The 21,395-nt window shown below is 39.1% G+C and overlaps 1 protein-coding gene across 1 annotated transcript in view; it reads left to right on the top strand.

Moving 5' to 3' along the window:
* The window catches only part of UFL1 (UFM1 specific ligase 1), an 80,300-nt gene that overhangs the window by 16,930 nt on the left and 41,975 nt on the right, over window positions 1–21,395 (top strand). Inside the window, exons 4-8 of the mRNA XM_089665345.1 lie at window positions 244–341; window positions 2,389–2,503; window positions 7,570–7,700; window positions 10,470–10,528; window positions 18,700–18,846. Coding sequence (XP_089521471.1) covers window positions 244–341; window positions 2,389–2,503; window positions 7,570–7,700; window positions 10,470–10,528; window positions 18,700–18,846 — 550 coding nt within the window. The remainder of the gene's footprint in view (window positions 1–243; window positions 342–2,388; window positions 2,504–7,569; window positions 7,701–10,469; window positions 10,529–18,699; window positions 18,847–21,395) is intronic.

Below are 21,395 nucleotides of genomic sequence, written 5' to 3'. Positions count from 1 at the left end.
GATAAAGAACAAAATCTATATACTATGATTATGTGTATTAACTGCACAGTTATTGCAATACCCATTTTTGGAAACAGCGGTCCCTTAAAGAACTGTAGGTTTTTTTTTTAAAATTGGCCAAATAATTAAAGGTAGAAAGAAGGAATCTCTATATCTGTGAAAATAGGAAATTTGCATATATTAGTGTGCATTGCACGCAGTTAATAAGGCTTTACATTGATTTTGGATTTTGTTTTTTTACAGGTGGTAAATGTTGATCTTACGCACATTGAAAGCAGAGCAAATGAGCTTGTGAGGTCAGAAAAAAATGTACAGTTGATACTTGGACAACTTATAGATGAGTAAGTAAACAAACAATAAATCACAGGCAGGTCATAGACAGAAAAAATGTGTCTGATCTAACAGTTAAAGTGGAACTAAACTCTCCTATCCTTTTCTGTGAAGGAAGCTGCTGTCTTGGCCTCTGTTTGATCGGCAAATGCCATGATCCATGATGCTGCACATGTGGTCAGTTATGACACCAGCCATTTGATGGTTTGGCAGCTTGGCTGAGAGCACAAACAAATGTGACAGTACTTTGGCATGCAGGAAATGTAACTTTTTTTTTTTTTTAAACTGTTCTATGGATGGGTTTAGTTTCACTTTAACTAGTATGACAGTTGTTTTTTTTTTTTCTTGAATAATAAACTGTCAGATATCGGTTGTACTGTGTCCAAGATCATTGTGAGAGTGACAGGTTATGGAGGCATTGTAACAAATGAGCAACATCTTCTTCGCCTCTAGCACAGACAATCAGCACTGTGTACAAGTTTCAGAAAAGTCGTTACGTTTTAGCAATACATTTTTTAAATGTCATTACAAATTTAAACCTGTTCCCATTACCTTTGAATATCATTAAACTTTATAAATACATTTTTTAAATGTCATTACAATTTTAAACCTGTTCTGTTCTACCTATTCCCAAAACATTTATCTTCATCTGTTCAGACAAAATTTCATTCTGCTTATTGCCAGTCGTACCTTTGGTTTTAATTATTATACTTGATAAAAATAACAGTTGTTTGGCTCAGGTCTTGGCTTCACATGAGTGTGTAAGGCTAGCCATACTTGCACAGATTTCTCTCACTCATCCTGTGAGCTGAATGAGCAAACATTAATAGAGCATGGAATCACCACTGCTTTCCATTGTATTCAGACAGCCACAATACCAGATTTTTGTTGAGCTGGGGGGTGCTTACACAACCACTCACGGCTCAAATTTTGGCCAATTGAGCAGAAATTGGATGAAATTCAAGCTGTGTAATGCTAGTTTAAAGCCGGCCACATACAATGCTATTTCTGTGGTTGCAGGAAAGAAAATTGCTCGACTCCCCCATCAACACAGTCTGCTAATAGGGGAATCCCTCCCGTGGAGCTATTGTTTTCTCCAGGCCGGGGGGAGCCATCTCTACAGGGTGAACACAGTGATTATTGCTAATGGCTTTAGCCGCTGGCAATAATAACTTGAAGAATCTGACAGGTTGGTTGTACCCTTGTCGTAAAACGCTCAAATTGGCCACAATCAGCCTGCCCATAGATGGTTTGAATTTTGGCCAGTCCCGATGGCTGGCTTATAGGAACCTGCAGAGCTCATGTATTAAAAACAATCATTTTTGCCCAGTCCAAATGCCTGTCTCATAGGAACCTGCGAAGCTGATGTATTAAAAACAATCAATTTTGTCCAATCCTGATGGCTGGCTCATAGGAACCTGCGGAGCTCATGTCCATTCTATCAGTAGCAGCTTGTTACATATCGCCATATCTTCTATCATTTGCTGCAGAAAACTGACAGCAAAACATTTGATTGTTTACAATATTATTACTATACACAAGCTATATTTGAGCTTGTGTATGGAAAATGTATGCTTCAAAGGAATGGGTAGGGAGATTACCAACAGTACAGTACTTTCTTGTCATAAATTAAAAAAAAATACTCCTTCCAGTCTCAATCATATGACCTAAAGCTCAGGGAAATATTGCATTGTCTTAATACAGTATTCTGCAAGCTTCATGATATTAGTTTGCATAGAATCTGCTGCTTTCATTCAGGTATGCCTTGTCTGGCAACTTACAGTGGAAAAAGGATCTCCAAGGCACGAGTACTGTGCAACATTAATAAGCTAAACCAGACCCTTGATATGTGACAGGCAAATACAACTGCCCATGTGTGTATTTGTAGTTGTATGGTATACAAAGAGGGATTTTAAAATATTAACATACATCAAAATAAGCCTTTTAACTTTATAGTTGTATCTCTAAAAATATTAAAAGTGTATTTCTCATTTAAATCATGACTTTAAATAATTTTGCAAGTGTCAAAACCCTAATCCATATTTCTTGCTTTGTTAGTAACTATCTGGACCAAATAGCAGAAGAAGTTAATGATAAACTGCAGGAAGCTGGCCAAGTGACTATATCAGAACTCTGCAAGACATATGACCTACCCGGAGACTTCCTGACAGAGGTGATAAAGGACTCAGCCAGAACCATATTTCAGTAGCTCTGTACTTTCCTTTCATTATTACCATACTACTGCATTAGAACATAAATCGGCTAGACTTTTGGTTTACTTTAGCTGCAATATAGTTTTCAGAGTAAATGTAAAACAAATCCTAAACATATTTAGTTGTGAGTGTTAATTTCATAAAATCATTCAGACTAAAGAAGTCGTCAAACGTCTAATCACTAGATTACATGTAACTGATAATACTACATCTCTTTAGAAAGGGAGAACAGCAATGTACAGTTGAGGCCATTTTCATAGTATAAATGTCTGGTCTTTATATGCTGATTGATCCCAAAGCTTATCTCTGATGTAGAGCTGGAAAAGCTTTGCTCATCATATAAATGGTCCTTTTTTTCCTAGTTTTTCACCTGCAGAAGAAATACTCCCGTCTAAGTATCTACAGTGGGGATCAAAAGTTTGGGCACCCCAGCTAAAAATTTGTATTAATGTGCATAAAGAAGCCAAGGAAAGATGGAAAAATCTCCAAAAGGCATCAAATTACAGATTAGACATTCTTATAATATGTCAACAAAAGTTAGATTTTATTTCCATCATTTACACTTTTAAAATAACAGAAAACAAAAAAATGGCGTCTGCAAAAGTTTGGGCACCCTGCAGAGTTAATATCTTGTACTGCCCCCTTTGGCAAGTATCACAGCTTGTAAACGCTTTTTGTAGCCAGCCAAGAGTCTTTCAATTCTTGTTTGTGGTATCTTTGCCCATTTTTCCTTACAAAAGTCTTCCAGTTCTTTGAGATTTCTGGGCTGTCTGTCACGCACTGCTCTTTTAAGGTCTATCCATAGATTTTCAATTATGTTGAGGTCAGGAGATTGTGAAGGCCATGGCAAAACCTTCAGTTTACGCCTCTTGATGTAATCTTGATGGATTTCGAGGTGTGTTTAGGATCATTATCCATTTGTAGAAGCCATCCTCTCTTTAACTTCAGCTTTTTCACAGATGGCATCAAGTTACCATCCAAAATTTGCTGAAATTTTACTGAATCCATTTGTCCTTCTATTCGTGAGATGTTCCCTGTGCCACTGGCTGCAACACAACCCCAAAGCATGATTGATCCAACCCCATGCTTAACAGTTGGACAGAGGTTCTTTTCATTAAATTCTGTGCCCCTTCTTCTCCAAACGTACCTTTGCTCATTCCGGCCAAAAAGTTCAATTTTAACCTCATCGGTCCACAGAACTTGTTTCCAAAATGCATCAGGCTTGTCTATATGTTCATTTGCAAAGTTCAAACAATGATTTTTGTGTTGAGGATGTAGAAGAGGTTTTCTTCTGATGACTCTTCCATGAAGACCATATTTGTACAAGTATCTCTTTATAGTGGAATAGTGTACCACAACTCCAGTGTCTGCCAGATCTTTCTGGAGGGATCGTGCAGTCAAACGTGGGTTTTGAATTGTTTTTCTCACAATACTGCGAGCTGTTCTGTCTGATATTTTTCTTGGTCTTCCAGATCTTGCTTTAACTTCCACTGTTCCTGATGACTGCCATTTCTTAATTACATTCCGAACAGAGGATATTGACATCTGAAAACGCTTTGCTATCTTCTTATAGCCTTCTTTAGCTTTGTGAGCGTCAACTATTTTCAGTTTCAGTTTTCTAGACAACTGCTTAGAATAACCCATGGTGCTGATTGTTGGGGCAAGGTCAGATGAGTCTGGGCATTTAAAACCTTTGAGATTGACATCACCTGGTCTTCCCAGACGATGATTGAGAACAATCCATGACACTGGCAGGTCTCAGCTTGGCAAAGGGGGCAGTGCATGCTATAAATTCTGCAGGGTGCCCAAACTTTTGCAGACGCCATTTTTTTGTTTTCTGTTATTTTGAAAGTGTAAATGATGGAAATAAAATCTAACTTTTGTTGACATATTATAAGAATGTCTAATCTGTAATTTGATGCCCTTTGGAGATTTTTCCATCTTTCCTTGGCTTCTTTATGCACATTAATACAAATTTTTAGTTGGGGTGCCCAAACTTTCGATCCCCACTGTATATAATAAACTGTGTTGTGACTGTCTTTGTGAAGGTTTTAAAATATTTTAAAGATATGTAAAAAGTAAGTGTGCAGCGCTAAAAAATATCAAAGGTTTAAGCAATTAAATATTATAATATCCTGATAAGAATAACAAGGGAAGGGGGGGTTAAAAGTTCAAATGAATATAATCCAGATATAAATGGAAATGGTCAAAGCCCAGGTGACTTAATTAATCCCAGTTGTTTTGTTTTTTTTTAATTTATTTAAATATTTATTGATTTGCAAGCAGATAAATTATACAAACTTATTCTTTTAAAAAGCGACACACTTATAGTACAATTATCATTTCTTCTATTTTTCCTACCCCCCTGACTACCCCCCCCCCCCCATACCTCCTATCAACCCCCCCTCCACTCTGCGTTTTCCTAATCTTCCTGGGACCCCACATCCTCTAAAGAGAAGAAAGAGGATACTCATGTTATTTTACATTATGCCCCCATACATTCCACATTTAACTTTGACTTTTTATATTTTTAAATTCTTCCCATCTATTCCATCTCACATAATATCTCTCCATCTTATCTTCATACATATGGTAAAGTTTCTCCATCTTACATATTTGGTCCACCCGATCAACCCAGTCCTCTACTTTCGGCACCTCCCATCTCCGCCAGAACTTGGGTATCAAACCCTTTGCTGCATTCAAATAATACCATATACCAGATTTTTTATATTTGTTAACCGATAACTCTGTACTGTGAAAAAGGCAAGTCTCTGGATCTAATATAATATCAACTTCAGTAATTTTCCGTATCAGGTGCACTATTTTCTCCCAATACTCCTGTATTTTTGAACATTCCCACCATATGTGATACATAGTGCCTCTACTTCCACATCCCCACCAACACAATGATGAATTCTCTCCACTTAAGCTGTGTGCTACACTTGGTGTAATATACCATCTTACTAAACATTTGTAGTTCATTTCTATGTCCGGCATATTTACATTTTCATGAATTAATCTATACATTTTCTTCTGTTTTTCCTCATTTATTATTACCCCTATGTCCCTTTCGCATTGGTAATGCGCAGTGTAATATATTAAATGGTGGTCTGCCAGGAATCCCTTTCTGGTTGGTACCGGATGCAGCCCAAGTTAGGTGGCCCTCATCTGGGTTAGAGGATGGTGGTAAGCCAGAGGTCCCCTTTAAGGATGTAGTAAAATGGATACAGCCTCTTCCAGGCACTGGGATGGTCACTAAGGGAGCTCTGGGGGATTAAACACTCAGTGCTTTCGAACAAAAGTTACATTTCTAGGAAACGTGTCCAGAACTTGATCTAAGTTATCTGATCCCGGTAACCACCGTGCACAGACACAACCACACTCAGCCAGGCTTTGCTGCTCCCTTGGTGACCATCTCAGTGCCTGGAAGAGGCTGAGCCGTTGATGGAGTTTCGGCCGCGGCATACAGCTTTGAAGGAACGGCACAAGCATGCCGTTCCTCCAGAGTGCATGCGCCAGTGTTGTCACCGGCTGCTACTCTGTAGACTATCTCCTAAACGGTGCACGTTTAAGAGATATTCTTTTTACCTACTGGTAAGCTTTATTATAAGCTTACCTGTATGTAAAAATAGAAATGAGTTTACTACCACTTTAATAGGAAGTCGGATCAAAGGAAATAAAGAATTTGGAGATTTATAGAAGGCTGAGAGCAATAGAAAGTACTTTTCCAGTTAAGAGTACATATTTGAATATACTTTCTTAAACCAGAATTTATTGTCACTTTAAAGTGGAGCTAAACTTACTTTTTCTCTAACAGCCCCCATCCCTCGCTGGCATCTTCTTTTAGGTGCCGGTCTTTGACTGTGTTCACTGACTGGCACAGGATAACGTCTCTCCTGCCCATGCGTAGTAGTCAGTCATCTCAGTACACAGGGACCATTCCAGCAATGTATGCTAAGAATGCTGCAAGCAGGTAGGTAGGGGTATTTTATTGCAGAACAGACATTGCATGTTTCTTCTGCAATTAAGAGCCTGCCTGCTTACAGTTTGTGACAGCAGAACTTTAGTTCTGCTTTAAAGTGTACAGTATTTACCCTATTTTTTTTCCTGTGTGTGTATTTACATATATATTTTATAAATCATAGTCTCTACCATTTTCACGTACTTTCACTAGAAGTACTTGGTTGATCCTGCCAGTCACCTCTCTTCTTGTTCTAAACTGAACACACAAAGTACAGAAGCTGATCTATGTTTGCATGGTCAGTTTTCATCTTTTGGCTGGCTGTTGAGAGGTACAGGACACTGTGCAGACACACAGCATGCCTGTACCAGGTAGTTTGTTCAGCCACCACACATCTGACCAGTCACAGCCGGCTTTTGGCTCACATCCTGGCCTTTGAACATGCCATAAAGAGAAACAGGAAAAATGTAATTGCAAATAATATAAATCACAAAGAAGAAAAAAATATATAAATCGGTGCCTCCTTGAATCATCTCGACCCCCTCCCCCAGAGCACCCACCCGCAACCACTCCTATACCCTTCTGTCTTGCCAAGAATCTCCCCACCTCACCATCCAAGCAAAAAAAACCCTACCATACCTATAATGGATGCAAAATGACAATTGCTGTTCCAAATTAAGAAAAAACAGGCCAAATTGCCATAATACCACAATGGGTTGAGTGTTATCACTGAGGAACTCTCTACTCGAAGGAGCCACTAGCCAGAGACCAAATGAGCTTGTCGCTAATCAGAATAGACCCCACACCTTAAGATTGCCGAAAATCAGTAGCTCCAGATGGCCAAGAACCTGTTGAGGAGCAGCCTAACTGGTGTCCCAAGGGAGGGGGATATCCACTAGTACAGGCCCATTGTATTAATTACACAAAACGCACTGCAAAATGGACAAAATGCACATTGCATTGGTGTGAACCAGGCCTAAGTGAAACTTATGGCAATAAAAACCTGGCCAAGATTGTATGGTCTGATTGCATAATGAGTCAATTTTACAAATTTGTAATCCACAGGTACTGTCAAGGAGACTTGGCAGTATTGTTCAAGGGAAAATTGACCAAAGCAACAAGGGTGTGATTTATACGGAGGCATTTGTATCCCGTCACAGGGCACGTATTCGTGGTCTTTTTACAGCTATAACAAGGTAAGAACTTATTTAATTTTAAACCATGTTGATGGCTTTGGCCACCACTACAGTGTAGGTACATTTTGTTTTATTTAGCTGGGTATAGCTACATTTATATTTGATGTGGAACTAAACCCATCAATTTAACAGTTTCAAAAAACAATTACATTCCAGGCATGCCAGGAATGCTGTCACATTTGCTTGTGCTGTCAACCAGCTGTCAAACCATCATGGCTGGTGTCATAACTGATCACATGTGCAGCATCTTGACAGATGCAGATTAGATGGAGGCTAAGATGGAAGCTTCCTTGGCTGAAAAGGATAGGGTGGGTTTTAGTTCCACTTTAAGAAATACATAGTGGTTTATTTACTAAAGCCGGTGAGTGCAAAATCAGGCTCACTTCTGCAGATAAACCAATCAGCTTCTAACCTCAGATTGTTCAATTAAGCTTTGCAATAAAATCTTGAAGCTAATTCGTTTCTGTGCAGAAGTGAGCCTGATCTTGCACTCTCCAGCTCTAGTAAGTAAACCCCACAGTATAGCTTTTGCGATGTTTCCAGTCCATCAATACAGAGACTCCTTAAACCATATTTAATCTGTAACTATCTAACAGGGCTTTACAGTCCACTTTTTTGCTCTAGCACCTTTTATTGCATTTTCCCATGGACAGAATAAAAACCTTGCAGGGGTTTCCTGCATAAAATGCTACACTTGTTATTGAATCAGTCACGTACTGTATGTTCCTGACCCAGAGGAGCTCACAACTACAGTCAAACAAACCTGCCTATATTCCAGGGTGAGTTTGGTCGGAAACTGGCCAACTAGTACATTTGGAAAAAACATAAAATCATATGCTCACAGAAACATGACTAGAACATATTGTCTCCTTGCAGCTAATATTACCTGATGGGAATTGAATCCAGGACCCCAATATAATCTGAATGGCAGTGGGTGAGGGGATGGTGCAGGTTTATTCTGGTTAGTGGATGACATAAAGGCACCTGCACTTGGAGAAATAAACGTGGCTTTTTTCAAATTGCTAGCTGCCTGGCTGTCTTGCTGATCCTAAGGTAACAGGAACAAACATACACACTATCAACAAAATCAGAGTGAAGTTTAACTCCTTTAGGACCAAGTAACACATATATGCAGCATCCAGGAAGTGGGCTTTAATCCTGGGTGGTGCTTTTGGTTGTTCCATGCTTCAATAAAGCAACCCTGTTATGTGAAGAAAGAAAAAAATCCTAGCCGGTGCATATATGTGTTCCTGTGTTTGTGCTGGAAGCACACTTCATCTCGCACTCCCAGCACTGAGATGGGGGCTGTCATCAACAGCCCTGGGTCTTATACTAACGTTCAGGACTCGGGGAACTGGATCCAAATCAGATGATTGCTTTGATAGCCTCTGATTGGCTATCACAGTGACCATGCATTCTGTAGCCCTTCCCTGTGTTGTCTCTTTTCTGTGAAAAGAAGAAACAGCAGACTTCTCTGCCTGGGAGGAAGAAAAAATACAATGTATCTATTCCTCAGAGGAGGAAACAAAAAGGTCCCTTCCACATAGGGCGGACTCCTCCAGGAGTCTGCAGCACAGATGGCTGGACCCTGACCACTCCACTCATGCAGAGCAGACACAAACGCAGCCCACTGTCCTCTATGGGTGGTTGGATGTAAACGGACAGCCTGTCCTTTTACACCCGACTGCAATCTGACCCATTAGACAGATGGAGAATGGTTTTATCAGATGTAGGCATGTGTAAACAGACACAAGTCTGTTTGCATCTGCCACTTCATAGAGGATAATGGAGAGTCTGATGGGGGTCTGCCTAAAAAGCTCACAGGTGGACCCAGTTGGTCTGTCAAAGGGGCAAAAAAGTCAGTTGAAGGGATAAAAAAAAAGATTAGTTCAGTGCTTGACCTAGCTTAGTGAGTGTGGGTGTCATTGTTAGTGGCCGTCATTGTCAGTGTCCGTTAGTGGCAGTGCTAGAGTCAGTGAGGTTCATTTACTAAAGCTGGTTCAGAATCTCTTGCACCTGTGCATGGCAGCCAATCGGCTTCTAACCTCAGCTTGTTCAATTCAGCTTTAGCAAAAAAACCTATAACCTGATTGGTATCTATGCAGAAGTGCTTGAGATTTTTGAATGAACCAGCTTTAGTAAATAAACCCCAGTGTGTTTTAGGTTAAAAAAAAAAAAAAAGAAAAGGAAAAAAGGTTTATATTTAGTGTCAGTGGCAAGTGTTACTGTCCATGTCAGTGTTTTTAGATAGGACAAAACAAAACAAATTGCATTCAACTGTTTCTTGGCCCTACTACAGGTACGTAGAACAAAATCACGCACACGTGGTAACGCCAAGATCGTCAGGAGAGGGAGAATTTATTTTACAGGGTTTTTTTGGTGGTGGGTCATGGTAATAGCATAAAAATATAAGGCTAATTTTTAAAAAATGATTTTCTCACTATTTTGGGACAGTTTTTTTTTCATAATATTTTTAAAAAGAAACAGTAAAGAGATATCCATTAACAGTTCCCATCAAATGAAAGCCCAATTTGTCTTGGAAAAAAATCAAGGTATAATTCACCTGGATACACTAAGTAGTTACAATGATATGTACAGTTATAACAACACATGTCTACGTTGCTAAGTTATGGGCTGTATTTTAAAATATTAATCCAAACTGGAATTATTTGCTTTGTTACTCTTTGCCCAGGGTTAAAGTTACTGTATCCTATTACTGAATTTTCTATACGAGCATGATAATCTTTAGTATTATACTCTTTGTTTTAGACCCACTCCAGTCATCACTTTGATTACTCAGCATGGCTTTCAGGAGCATCTACTATACTGTAAGTTTATGTAGTTGTTCTCTGTTAAATAAGTGTGATTGGTGCATAGAAAAATGGAGAATAACTGCTGCCTGTCTGTTAAAATGTAAAAAAAATACACACTGGCATGACCACCGAGCATCTCCAGCTGTGTTTTGTGCATTGTGATGGTATGAAGTGGATAGGAATGGACATATGAAGAAGAAAGGGGTTACATTTTAATGACACTTTTGGGTGTGGTATTCCAGATGTGAATGATCCATTGTTCAAAAAACCCCAAATCACAAAACAACTCCTGTAGCTGTCTCCTAAACATCATATTTACACATGAGGGAGAATTCTAATGGAAAGAATCTTTCTTGGATAAAAGTTATCTAAATTATTTTTTTATGTGTATTATTTTATAAATATACTATTTATTTATTTTGGGCAGGATGAAAAAATAATGGAAACAAAGTTTTTTTTTAATATTAAATAATAATATGAATATTTTATATTCAGATTTTTCACCAGTAGGTGTAGATTTAGGCACCTTTTCACATGTTTTCTAGTACATCCTTTGCTTCCTGTTATTCAGTAGATAAGTCCTCAAAATCTATGGGTATTGACCAAAAGCTGATGGTACCTGCATCCTAATGTAAATGTACAAATATGAAAAAATCTGTAGGGGCAACAGGATTTTCTTCGTACCAGCAAGGACACAACAACAACAATTAATGGTTAAAAACCACATAATTTTATTACAAAAAGATATCAGTATTAAAAACAATGGGAACAATTAAAAAGTCTCTCTTAGTGTACTGTACTACAATCAACACCTTTTGATGCGATCTCACACCATAAATCTGTTATTCCACGATGAAGGCGAGTTTTCAGTGAGCCAGTCTCCACATGTTTTGCAGTTTCCCGCTTCATCAGGAGTACGATGAGGGAAAATTAATTCTATATCAAAACAAAATTGTATAAAATAATACCAACAATACAAAAATATATCAAAAAAGCATATCATAACAGTACAAAGGTAACTATGAAACAATTCCAAGTCATAGGGCTAGAACCCAAGTGGGGCACAGGCTAACGTGGGAGCACATCTAGATCCATAACTGCCTGTATGTATGTAATCGAAATTAAACAAAACACCATAAATATTCATCCAGACTATGCTGTAGTGATTCCAAAAGAAAAAAAATATATATACAGGCGTGCCTCGGTTTATGAATTGAATGCGTTCTGCGGGACTTTTCATATTGCGAAAAATTGGTAAACCAAAAAGCAGTTTCCCATAGGAATGCATTAAAAACCAATTAATCTGTTCCAGAGGTCAGAAAAAAGTAAAAAAAAAAGTCTTATCTGTTCAAAACTCTTTATAAAGTGCACTTTAACGGCTTAATAACTGTACAGGGACATGATTAAAAATTAATTTGTAAATGCATTGAAAACCAATTATTCTGTTCTGGAGGTCAGAAAAGAAAAAAGCCACAAAAGTCTTATCTGTTCAAAACTCTTTACAAAGTGCACTTTAAAGGCATAGTACTGTACAGGGACATGATTAAAAAAAAAATTCATAAATGCATTGAAAACCAATTAATCCATTCCGGAGGTCAGATAAAAGTAAAAAAAAAAGTCTTATCTGTTCAAAACTCTTTATAAAGTGTACTTTAAAGGTATAGTACTGTACAGGGACATGATTAAAAAAAAAAATTTGTAAATGCTTTGAAAATCAATTAATCCGTTTGTATTGCGAAAAAAATTTGTAAACCGAGGCATTATTTTCAATCGATTTTCATACGTAAACCGAAAATTACGTTAACCGAGCCGTTCGTAAACCGAGGTACGCCTGTAAATAAGTATAAGGCATACCAGGTACATGTTAACACCATGCTTGAACAAAGGGCTAATGAAACAGGAGCTGAACATCACATGGTAAGACACCCTGGGATTAGCTTGCGCCCCACTTGGATTCCAGCCCTATGACTCTGCCTGTTTTTTTGCGGTAAGTGCCAAACAGCTACCATCTATTGGAATTGTTTCATAGTTACCCTTTGTAGTGTTATGATATGCTTTTTGATTTTTTGGTATATTTTTGTATTGTTTGGTATTATTTTGTGCAATTTTTTGTTTTGTTATAGATTAAATTTTCCCTCATCGTACTTCTGAAGAAGCGGGAAACTGCAAAATGTTGCAATTGGCTGACTACAAGCTCACCTTCATTGTGGAATAACAGCTTTCTGGTGTGAAATGGCACCAAGGGTGTTGATTGTAGTACAGCCTACTAAGAGGGACTTTTTAATTGTCGTTTTTAATACTGTAATCATTTTGTAATAAAATTATGTGGTTTTAAACCATTAATTGTTGTTGTGTCCTTGCTGGTACCAAGAAAATCCTGTTGTCCCTATAGATCTTTAATTTTTTAAAAGCCTGTTTATTACAGAGCTCAGTAGTTGAATTTGCACACTTAGGCCTCATTCACATGGGTGTACTGACCCGTTTACTTATGCGAAGGGCCATCTTCACTTATGTTTGATGGACAAGTGTTCTGTGCAGGCAGCTTGTTAATTCAATGACAGGCGGCCAGCTGAATGGAGCTACAATGCCTTGAAAAATTATTCATGCCCCTTGAAATTCTCCACATTTTGTCATGTTACAACCAAAACCATAAATGTATTTTATTGGGATGTGATAGACCAACACAAAGTGGCACATAATTGTGAAGTGGAAGTAAAATGATAAATGGTTTTCAAACATTTTTAGGGGCATGAATACTGTTTCAAGGCACTGTAAATGGATAATAATTTGCTTCCCGGAGTGGACATCCACATGGGTCTGATGCAGAAATCAGAATGCAGTCTTCTTTCTGATCTGTGCACTGGACCCACAGGGGTCCACACACTCTGGTATGGGGTTGATAATCTGTGCAGGTCCATACAGACGGGCACAAGTCATTGATTTGAACAGAATGCCTGCACGGAAGACCTGTGCATCTTTCACAGGTGAAGGCAGCCCTTCTCGTTGGTGTATGTATCAGCTTGCCCTTGTAAATAAGATCTTAAAGGAATAACCATCTAAATAGTGACACAATCCTTCGTAACATATGGTTCTATCAAAGGATTCAGCAAAAAACAGTGCTTGAGGAGAGAACTTGAGTTGGACTTAGCTGTCTCCTTAGAAAACATTGCGTGCCCTAGCAATTCTTTGCATTGTTTAGTTGAAAAAAGAAAGGTTGTTTGTGTTTATGTGTGAGTCACACGTGTTTTTATAAGCTAGTATCCAGCACTAAGCCCCATAGCTGAAACTTTCAGCTCCTGGGCTACTGATGCTCCTACAGATTGCTCCATAGGAGCACACTGGAAAAGCAAAAGTAAACACAGCACTCGAGTGTTGTATTTACATCAGATTTATGATGTCAAATGTTCTAGAGAAAATTTGCATTCATTGCATAAGCATTAAATGCTCACATACAGTACTTGGAAAAAGTATTCATATCCTTTGAAATTTTCCACATTTTCTCATGTTACAACCAAAAATGTAAATGTATTTTATTGGGATTTTATGTGATAGACCAACACAAAGTGGCACATAATTGTGAAGTGAAAGGAAAATGACAAATGGTTTTCAACATTTTTCACAAAGTGTGGTGTGCGTTTGTGTCCAGCCCCCTTTACTTTGATACCCCTAACTAAAATCTAGTGGAACCAACTGCCTTCAAAAGTCACCTAATCAGTAAATAGAGTCCACCTGTGTGTATTTTAATCTTAGTAAAAATACAGCTGTTCTGTGAAGCCCTCAGAGGTTTGTTAGAGAACATTAGTGAATAAACAACATCATGAAGGCCAAGGAACACACCAGACGGGTCAGGGATAAAGTTGTGGAGATGTTTAAAGCAGGGTTAGGTTATAAAGAATATCCCAAACTTTGAGCATCTCACGGAGCACTGTTCAATCCATCACCTGAAAAGGAAAGAGTATGGTACAACCTACCTTGACATGCCATCCACCTAAACTGACAGGACGGGCAAGTAGAGCATTAATCAGAGAAGCAGCCAGGAGGCCCATGGTAACTCTGGAGGAGCTGCAGAGATCCACAGCTCAGGTGGGAGAATCTGTCCACAGGACAACTATTAGTTGTGCACTCCACAAAGCTGACCTTTTATGGCTTTGTTGAAAGAAGTCCCGTTTGCAGTTTGCGAGTTTGGGGGACAAAGCAAACATGTAAAAGAAGGTGCTCTGGTCAGATGAGACCAAATTTGAACTCTTTGGCCTAAAAGCAAACCGCTATGTGTGGCAAAAAACGAATACTGCACATCACCCTGAACACACCATCCCCACTGTGAAACGTGGTGGCAGCATCATATTGTGGGGATGCTTTTCTTCATCAGGGACAGAGAAGCTGGTCAGAGTTGATGAGAAGATGGATGGAGCCAAATACAGGGCAATCTTAGAAGAAACCTTTTAGAGTCTGCAAAAGACTTGAAATTGGGGTAGAAGTTCACCTTCTAGCAGGACATTGACCCTAAACATACAGCCAGAGCGACAATGGAATGGTTTAGATCAAAGCATATTCATGTGTTAGAATGGTCCAGTCAAAGTCCAGACCTAAATTCAATGGAGAATCTGTGGCAAGACTTGAAAATTGCTGTTCAGAGCAAAGCTGGTAGAGACATACTCTAATTGCAGTGAAAGGTGGTTCTACAAAGTATTGACTCCGGAAGGGCTGAATACAAATGCACGCCACACTTTTCACATATTTATTTCTAAAAAATGTTGAAAACCATTTATCATTTTCTTTTCACCTTACAATTATGTGCCACTTTGTGTTGGTCTATCACATAAAATCTCAATAAAATACATTTACGTTTTTGGTTGTAACATGACAAAATGTGGAAAATTTCAAGGGGTATGAATACTTTTTCAAGACACTGTAAATGAAGGCTATGTCATTTGAATTTTTAGTGAACCAATCAATTTAAGCAAAACATTTTTCCCCTTGCAATGTAGTGTGGAAAAGGGACTCAAGCGCTCCTTTAGTAAAATGCATATGTTCATTTTGAGTTTTAATATCCCGCTACATTATATAAAAGCTGCATTGCCGTGATATAATTTTATTCAGTGGATTTTGTTGATTATATTATGAGGGTACGCAAACTTAGTTAACATTGCATTGGGAAAGATTGCAAGAAGGCATATTTTACTGTTTGTTCCTAATAAAAGCGAATGAAACAAATGTGCTGCTAAATTAAACTATATGTCCGAAAAAAAAGATGTAATATTTTGGAGTAGACTACAAAACCTAAAAGATATACTGTGCAGAACCGAGACCTCGCCAAAATAAAAAACACAATACCTTTCTGGGACTCAAGTGGTTAAGAACAAGCTATCAGTGCTAACTCATAATTCAATCCTGGTTTTAAGTCTGGTGTATATATAATATTACCTTTTATATTTATAGCACAGCACAATACTTCTACAATTATATGTTGTATGTATTTTTCTACTTCTAGTGGAACTATACATGACCTCATCGATGCATTGCGTTTCCATATAAACTGTTAGTAAAAATAGCATGCTATATATAGTGGTACATTGGTTGTGATGAAAAAAAATGACTTCATTACTACTACTAACTCATTGGATTCATTTCTGTTGGTGATAATTATCAGAGTTTCATTTAACACAGGCTGAATAGAACTCAGCCTTTTTGCAGTAAAGATTCATTAAAGTACTGTAGTTGTGAACATACTATGTAATAGACGCTTTATAATACAGTTACAGCTATGCAGGTACTATATCTGCATTTTTCTTAGTTTCATAAATTAGCTTTTTTTTTTTTTTACAAGGTTAAAAAGGTATTGTGTGACTATGCATCTGTTCCTCCTGATAGTAGGGACACAGTGTGCCTGTATTCCTTAGTCTGTTCAGTCCGAGGCAAGATTCAAGCTGTACATGAGCAGGGGGCATGCTCAAGAGGCAGGCTGTGATTGGGAGGGGGTGAGTGCCAGAGGCAGGCTTTGATTATTCAGGGAGTGTGGTAGCTGACAAACTACCCAATAAGAGGCATACTGTGTTTACACAGTGTCCTGTACCTCTGAAGGGCCAGCCAATGGATGAAAACTGACAATGCAAGTGCAGCTCATTTTCTGTGTGGTCAGCTTAGGACAAAGAAGATGGTTACTGGCAGGATCCACCAGGTACTTCAGATGGCAGAAGTACATAAAAATAATAGAGACTGTAAAAATACACATACGTAAACACACACATAGAAAAAAAGAAAAATTTAGAGCATGGGTCTCCAAAATTTTAAAACAAAGGGTCAGTTTACTGTCCATGAGACTTTAGGGCGGCCGGCCTATGGCCAGCAGAGGTAAAAATTGACCTGGCATCTAGTGAGAGTATACAATGCCCTATCTTTAGTATCAGTGGAAGGTATAGTGCCCCATCCTTGCTATCAGTGGGAGGAATAGTGCCCCATCCTTGGTGTCAGTGGAAGGAATAGTACCCCATCATTGGTGTCAGTGGGAGGAACAGTGCCCCATCCTTTGTATCAGTGGAAGGAATAGTGCCCCATCCTTTGTATCAGTGGAAGGAATAGTGCCCCATCCTTTGTATCAGTGGAAGGAATAGTGCCCCATCCTTGGTATCAGTGGAAGGAATAGTGCCCCATCCTTGGTGTCAGTGGGAGGAATAGTGCCCCATCCTTGGTTTCAGTGGGAGGAATAGTGCCCCATCCTTGGTGTCAGTGGGAGGAATATTGCCCCATTCTTGGTGTCAGTGGGAGGAATAGTGCCCCATTCTTGGTGTCAGTGGGACGAATAGTGTCCCATCCTTGGTGTCAGTGGGAGGAATAGTGCCCCATCGTTGGTATCAATGGAAGGAATTATGCCTCATCCTTGGTGTCAGTAGAAGGAATTGTGCCCTTTCATTGGTGTCAATGAGAGGAATAGTGCCCCATTGCTGGTGTTAGTGAAAGGAACAGTGGCCTATCATTGGTATCAATGGAAAGAATTCTGCCCAATCGTTGTCAATGGAAGGAATTGTGCCCCATCATTGATGTCAGTGGGAGGAATTATGCCCTTTTGTAGGTGTCTGTGGGAGAAATAGTGCCACATTATTGGTGTCAGTGACAGGAATTATGCCCCATTGCTGATGTCAATTAATGGAATAGTGCCCAAGGGCCAGATAAAGGCAAGCAAAGGGCCACAGTTTGGAGACCTCTGATTTAAAGTAACATACACTTTTGTGTCAAAAGTGTGGGCCAGTCCACTAGAGCTTTTGGGATGACCATTGCATGTTTTTTAGGTGGTTTTATCCCATTGTCTTTTATCCTGGGATTCTGTGTACTCAGAGCTTTAATAGATCCTAATGCCGCCTTGATTTTATTGTAACCTGGGAGATTCATTTGCAACCTGCCTTTCAGGTGATGTGGGCCTGCATATATAGTGACTGGTAGGGTATGCTGGTACCTGAAGTTAATCTGTGCTGTTCTGTCCCTACCTAGGGTCACTAATAGTGTTTATATAGGTTGTTATTGTTGTTTTGCTACAAAACAAAAAAAAAGGAAAAAGCAAGTATTTTAAATGCTTACTTGCTGTGTTTTTTTCCTTTGTGTAAATGATTGGTATTGGCTTGAAATGTGCCTTTGAATTTGCTAGAATGTTTGACTAGCTGGTGCATTCATTCCCTTGAAATGTGCCTTTGAATTTGCTAGCACATTTGACTACCTGGAGCAAATCCCCTGCGTCATTGCATAGTATAGTGCTTTTCTCTTCTAGGAATGTCTATTTACTGTCCAGCTGGCCTAGCTCCTCCACTCCTCCCTTCACCTCCCTATATGACCTTTTATTCAGCTGCTGGGGAAGGGAAATGGAGTAACCACTCTGAGGATGCTGTCATCACATCTAAGATGTTAGTGCTCAGCAGCTGTTTCAGGTAGCTACAGCTTGGTAGCCATTACAGGTAAATGACATGCTTAACATTTTTAAATGCACATATAATTTTATGGGAACATTTTTGTTGAAATGAATGGTCTGGTGACAGGGTCTCTTTAAAGAGTTCTGTATTCTTTGAAAGAATGACTGGTCCTGAATACATAGCACATTTGTATGCCATGTGTTGCAAACTGTTCTGGCAATTAAGAAGTGCCATTTAACATTCTTTTTTTTTATATAAAAGCCTGATTTTTTTCATCCTTTTTTGCAGCTCTGTTGGAGGAGCTTGTTAACTGTGGACGTTTAAAGGGCACAGTGGTCGGCGGGAGACAGGATAAGGCTGTGTTTATTCCTGACATCTATGCCAGAACACAGAGCAATTGGATAGATGCATTTTTCAAGCAAAACGGTTACCTAGGTAACACACTTCTTTCTCTATGTTAGAGTAACAAGGAGGGCTTTGTCATTTCTTGTTTTTAGCTACATTAAGGTGATTTAGGCAATGCAGCTTCTGGCATGAAAAAGCTGGCTTTTCACTTACTGCTTTGAGATAGGCAATCATGCGTCTTTGTTTTGTATGTTATTCAACATTTTGGTTTACCTTTTGTAGGCTTTGAGTGGAATAAAATTAGGGGGCAGAGGGAGATGGGCGGAAAAACAGGAAGTTTTAATAATTACAAAGTACTCATTCTCGCACGATAAGAAGATTTTGTCAACCCTGTGATGAGTTGCTATAAATAAAACACCCATTAATACAAACGTACTTTCACGAATCCTAATACAAAAGTCAAATAGTCTTTTTTTTATTCTTCTCTCTACACGACCTAATCACCAACAACATATTGCTAAGTGCACAGAAAGTGAGCTGCCTCTGACATCTGATGGTAAGAAGCCAAGAGAAGATGGTGATATGCAGCCTGGAAGCATCCACTAAAACACCAAACTTCAATGGCCAATGCAAGTCAAGTATGCAGTTAAAGAATTCTGACTTGAACGTTTGTTCTGGATGAGTGACTTGGGAATCTTTTATGCCTTTAGTTCAACGCTGGACTAAGGCTACACTGGCGATTTTAATCTTTTGCTACTAAGAGATTTAACTTTTTAGGCTAGAGCTACACAGGTCTTTAGTTTCCCAATCCTGCTACTAAAATGAATAGCTCTTTAATCGATGGGTGTAGCAAATGGTCACTAAGCAAGGTAAAATTAAGAAGAAGCTGCTTTCTAGAGTAATGTGTAACTGACTGAATAGCTATCTGAGTATTCAGCTGGGTGCATTAGTGGTCAGACTATGGATGCTCAGACATTTACATTCTTAAAAACAAGCAGTAAATGGGTTTTAAAACACATGTTTACTGACCTCTGTAGCTGCAGGCTCTACAAAGTAATTCAACCTCAAAGTTTACAACATTCACATCCGTTCCTGCCCTCAAGGAGCTTACAGTTTAAGGTCCCTAGCCTGCCGGCGTGTCTTTGTAGTATGGGAGGCAAACAGAGTATCCAGCGGAAACCCACAAGCACTGGGACAGCATGCAAACTCACATCAAGTAGAACATATCTACAACCCAGAACTTTCCAGCATTATCCTTATCTCTGCTCTTCTCTCCTGCGATTTTAAAGGAATTTTTGGAGTGGTTCTTTATTTGATTTTCACACTAGAGATTATTCTTCCAGACAGTGAGTTGTCGATATGTAAACACAACATATGCAAAGAGATCACATATTCACATTTTACTGTCCCTGGTGAGTGAGAAGTCTGTTGCCTTCCTGCTACTATGCTCAATCTGGTCCATTTCCTCATAGAGGTCTTGCAAACCGATTCTAACCACACAGGTGTTTTTTATGTGCAGTGCTGTCCTCTGTTCAAAACAGAGCATTTTTGGAAGGCACTGGGTATCAGGAGGAGATGATTGTAAAAATAACCAGGTGAAAAGACACAGCAGATCAAACGGTGGCATCAGCACAGCTGGCAGAGACAGCACCGAGCCTGCTATGCCTGACAGAGAGGGGCCAGCACAGCGACTCGTGCAGTATTTTGTTCTTCATACAGCTACAGCTGCTGGTCTTCTCCTGTGAAACCTCCACCAGGTCACCCAGTGGCTCAGCACATAATGAAGATCAGACTTGAGCATCTCTTTGACTGCTTTTGTGTCTTGCCCACAGAGCACCCCGAAATGATAAATGGAAAGATCTTCAAGGTTCTCTGGCTTAAAGTGATTGTAAAGGCACAAGTTTTATTTTAACAAATATGTTATACTTACCTGCTCTGTGCAATAGTTTTGCACATAGTAGCCATGAACCTCTTCTTCTTGGCAGAGAATGCATTAAGGTAACAAAACCTTCTGCCTTTAGAACTACTTTAAGTGTTGTTTAGGGGATCAACAGTGTGAAATTACATTTTCTGCCTAACCTCCCTAACCTAGGAGATTGTCTTGGTTTTTCACTGGACATAATCATTCAAGTTTAGACAGAAGGGCTGGTGGTAAGAGTTCTCACTTACCCCTGCTACTCAAATGTTAGGATCACAGGTCTACACTGTTGTCCAACACTTCAACCAGAAGGGTTTCTGAGTTATCAGTATTTTCCTATAATGACTCTTATTTGATCTTGCATAAAGACAAGGTTGTTTTGAGACCAGGAATCTCCTTTTTACCCAAAGTTTTTTCAACTTAATTAGTGTATTGTGTTAACTTCCCTTTTCCTGGCACGGGTTCATCCCATGTAGGTCTCTCCCCATTGACTGGATGTGTTGAAAGCTGTAGGGTTTTACCTCTTGGCCTCTTCTTCCTTTAGACACATTTCTTGTTTGTTATCCTGGAAGGACCTAAAAGAGGCTCCCCAATCTTTCAGATTCATAATGTTAAGTGGATTCTACAGGTTGCTGTGCAGGCCTGTCACGTGTGGGATAAAGCACATCCTTTTCCTGTTAAAGCCCACTCCGTCAGAGTAGTGAAAACTTCTCGGGCCTCT

Source organism: Staurois parvus, unplaced genomic scaffold (assembly GCF_062004578.1).
Source record: "Staurois parvus isolate SC_StPar_1 unplaced genomic scaffold, SC_StPar_1.0 ptg000048l, whole genome shotgun sequence".
Taxonomy (NCBI): Eukaryota; Metazoa; Chordata; class Amphibia; order Anura; family Ranidae; genus Staurois; species Staurois parvus.
The sequence above is the reverse complement of the archived record's forward strand: the minus strand, read 5'-3'. Positions and strand labels throughout refer to the sequence as shown.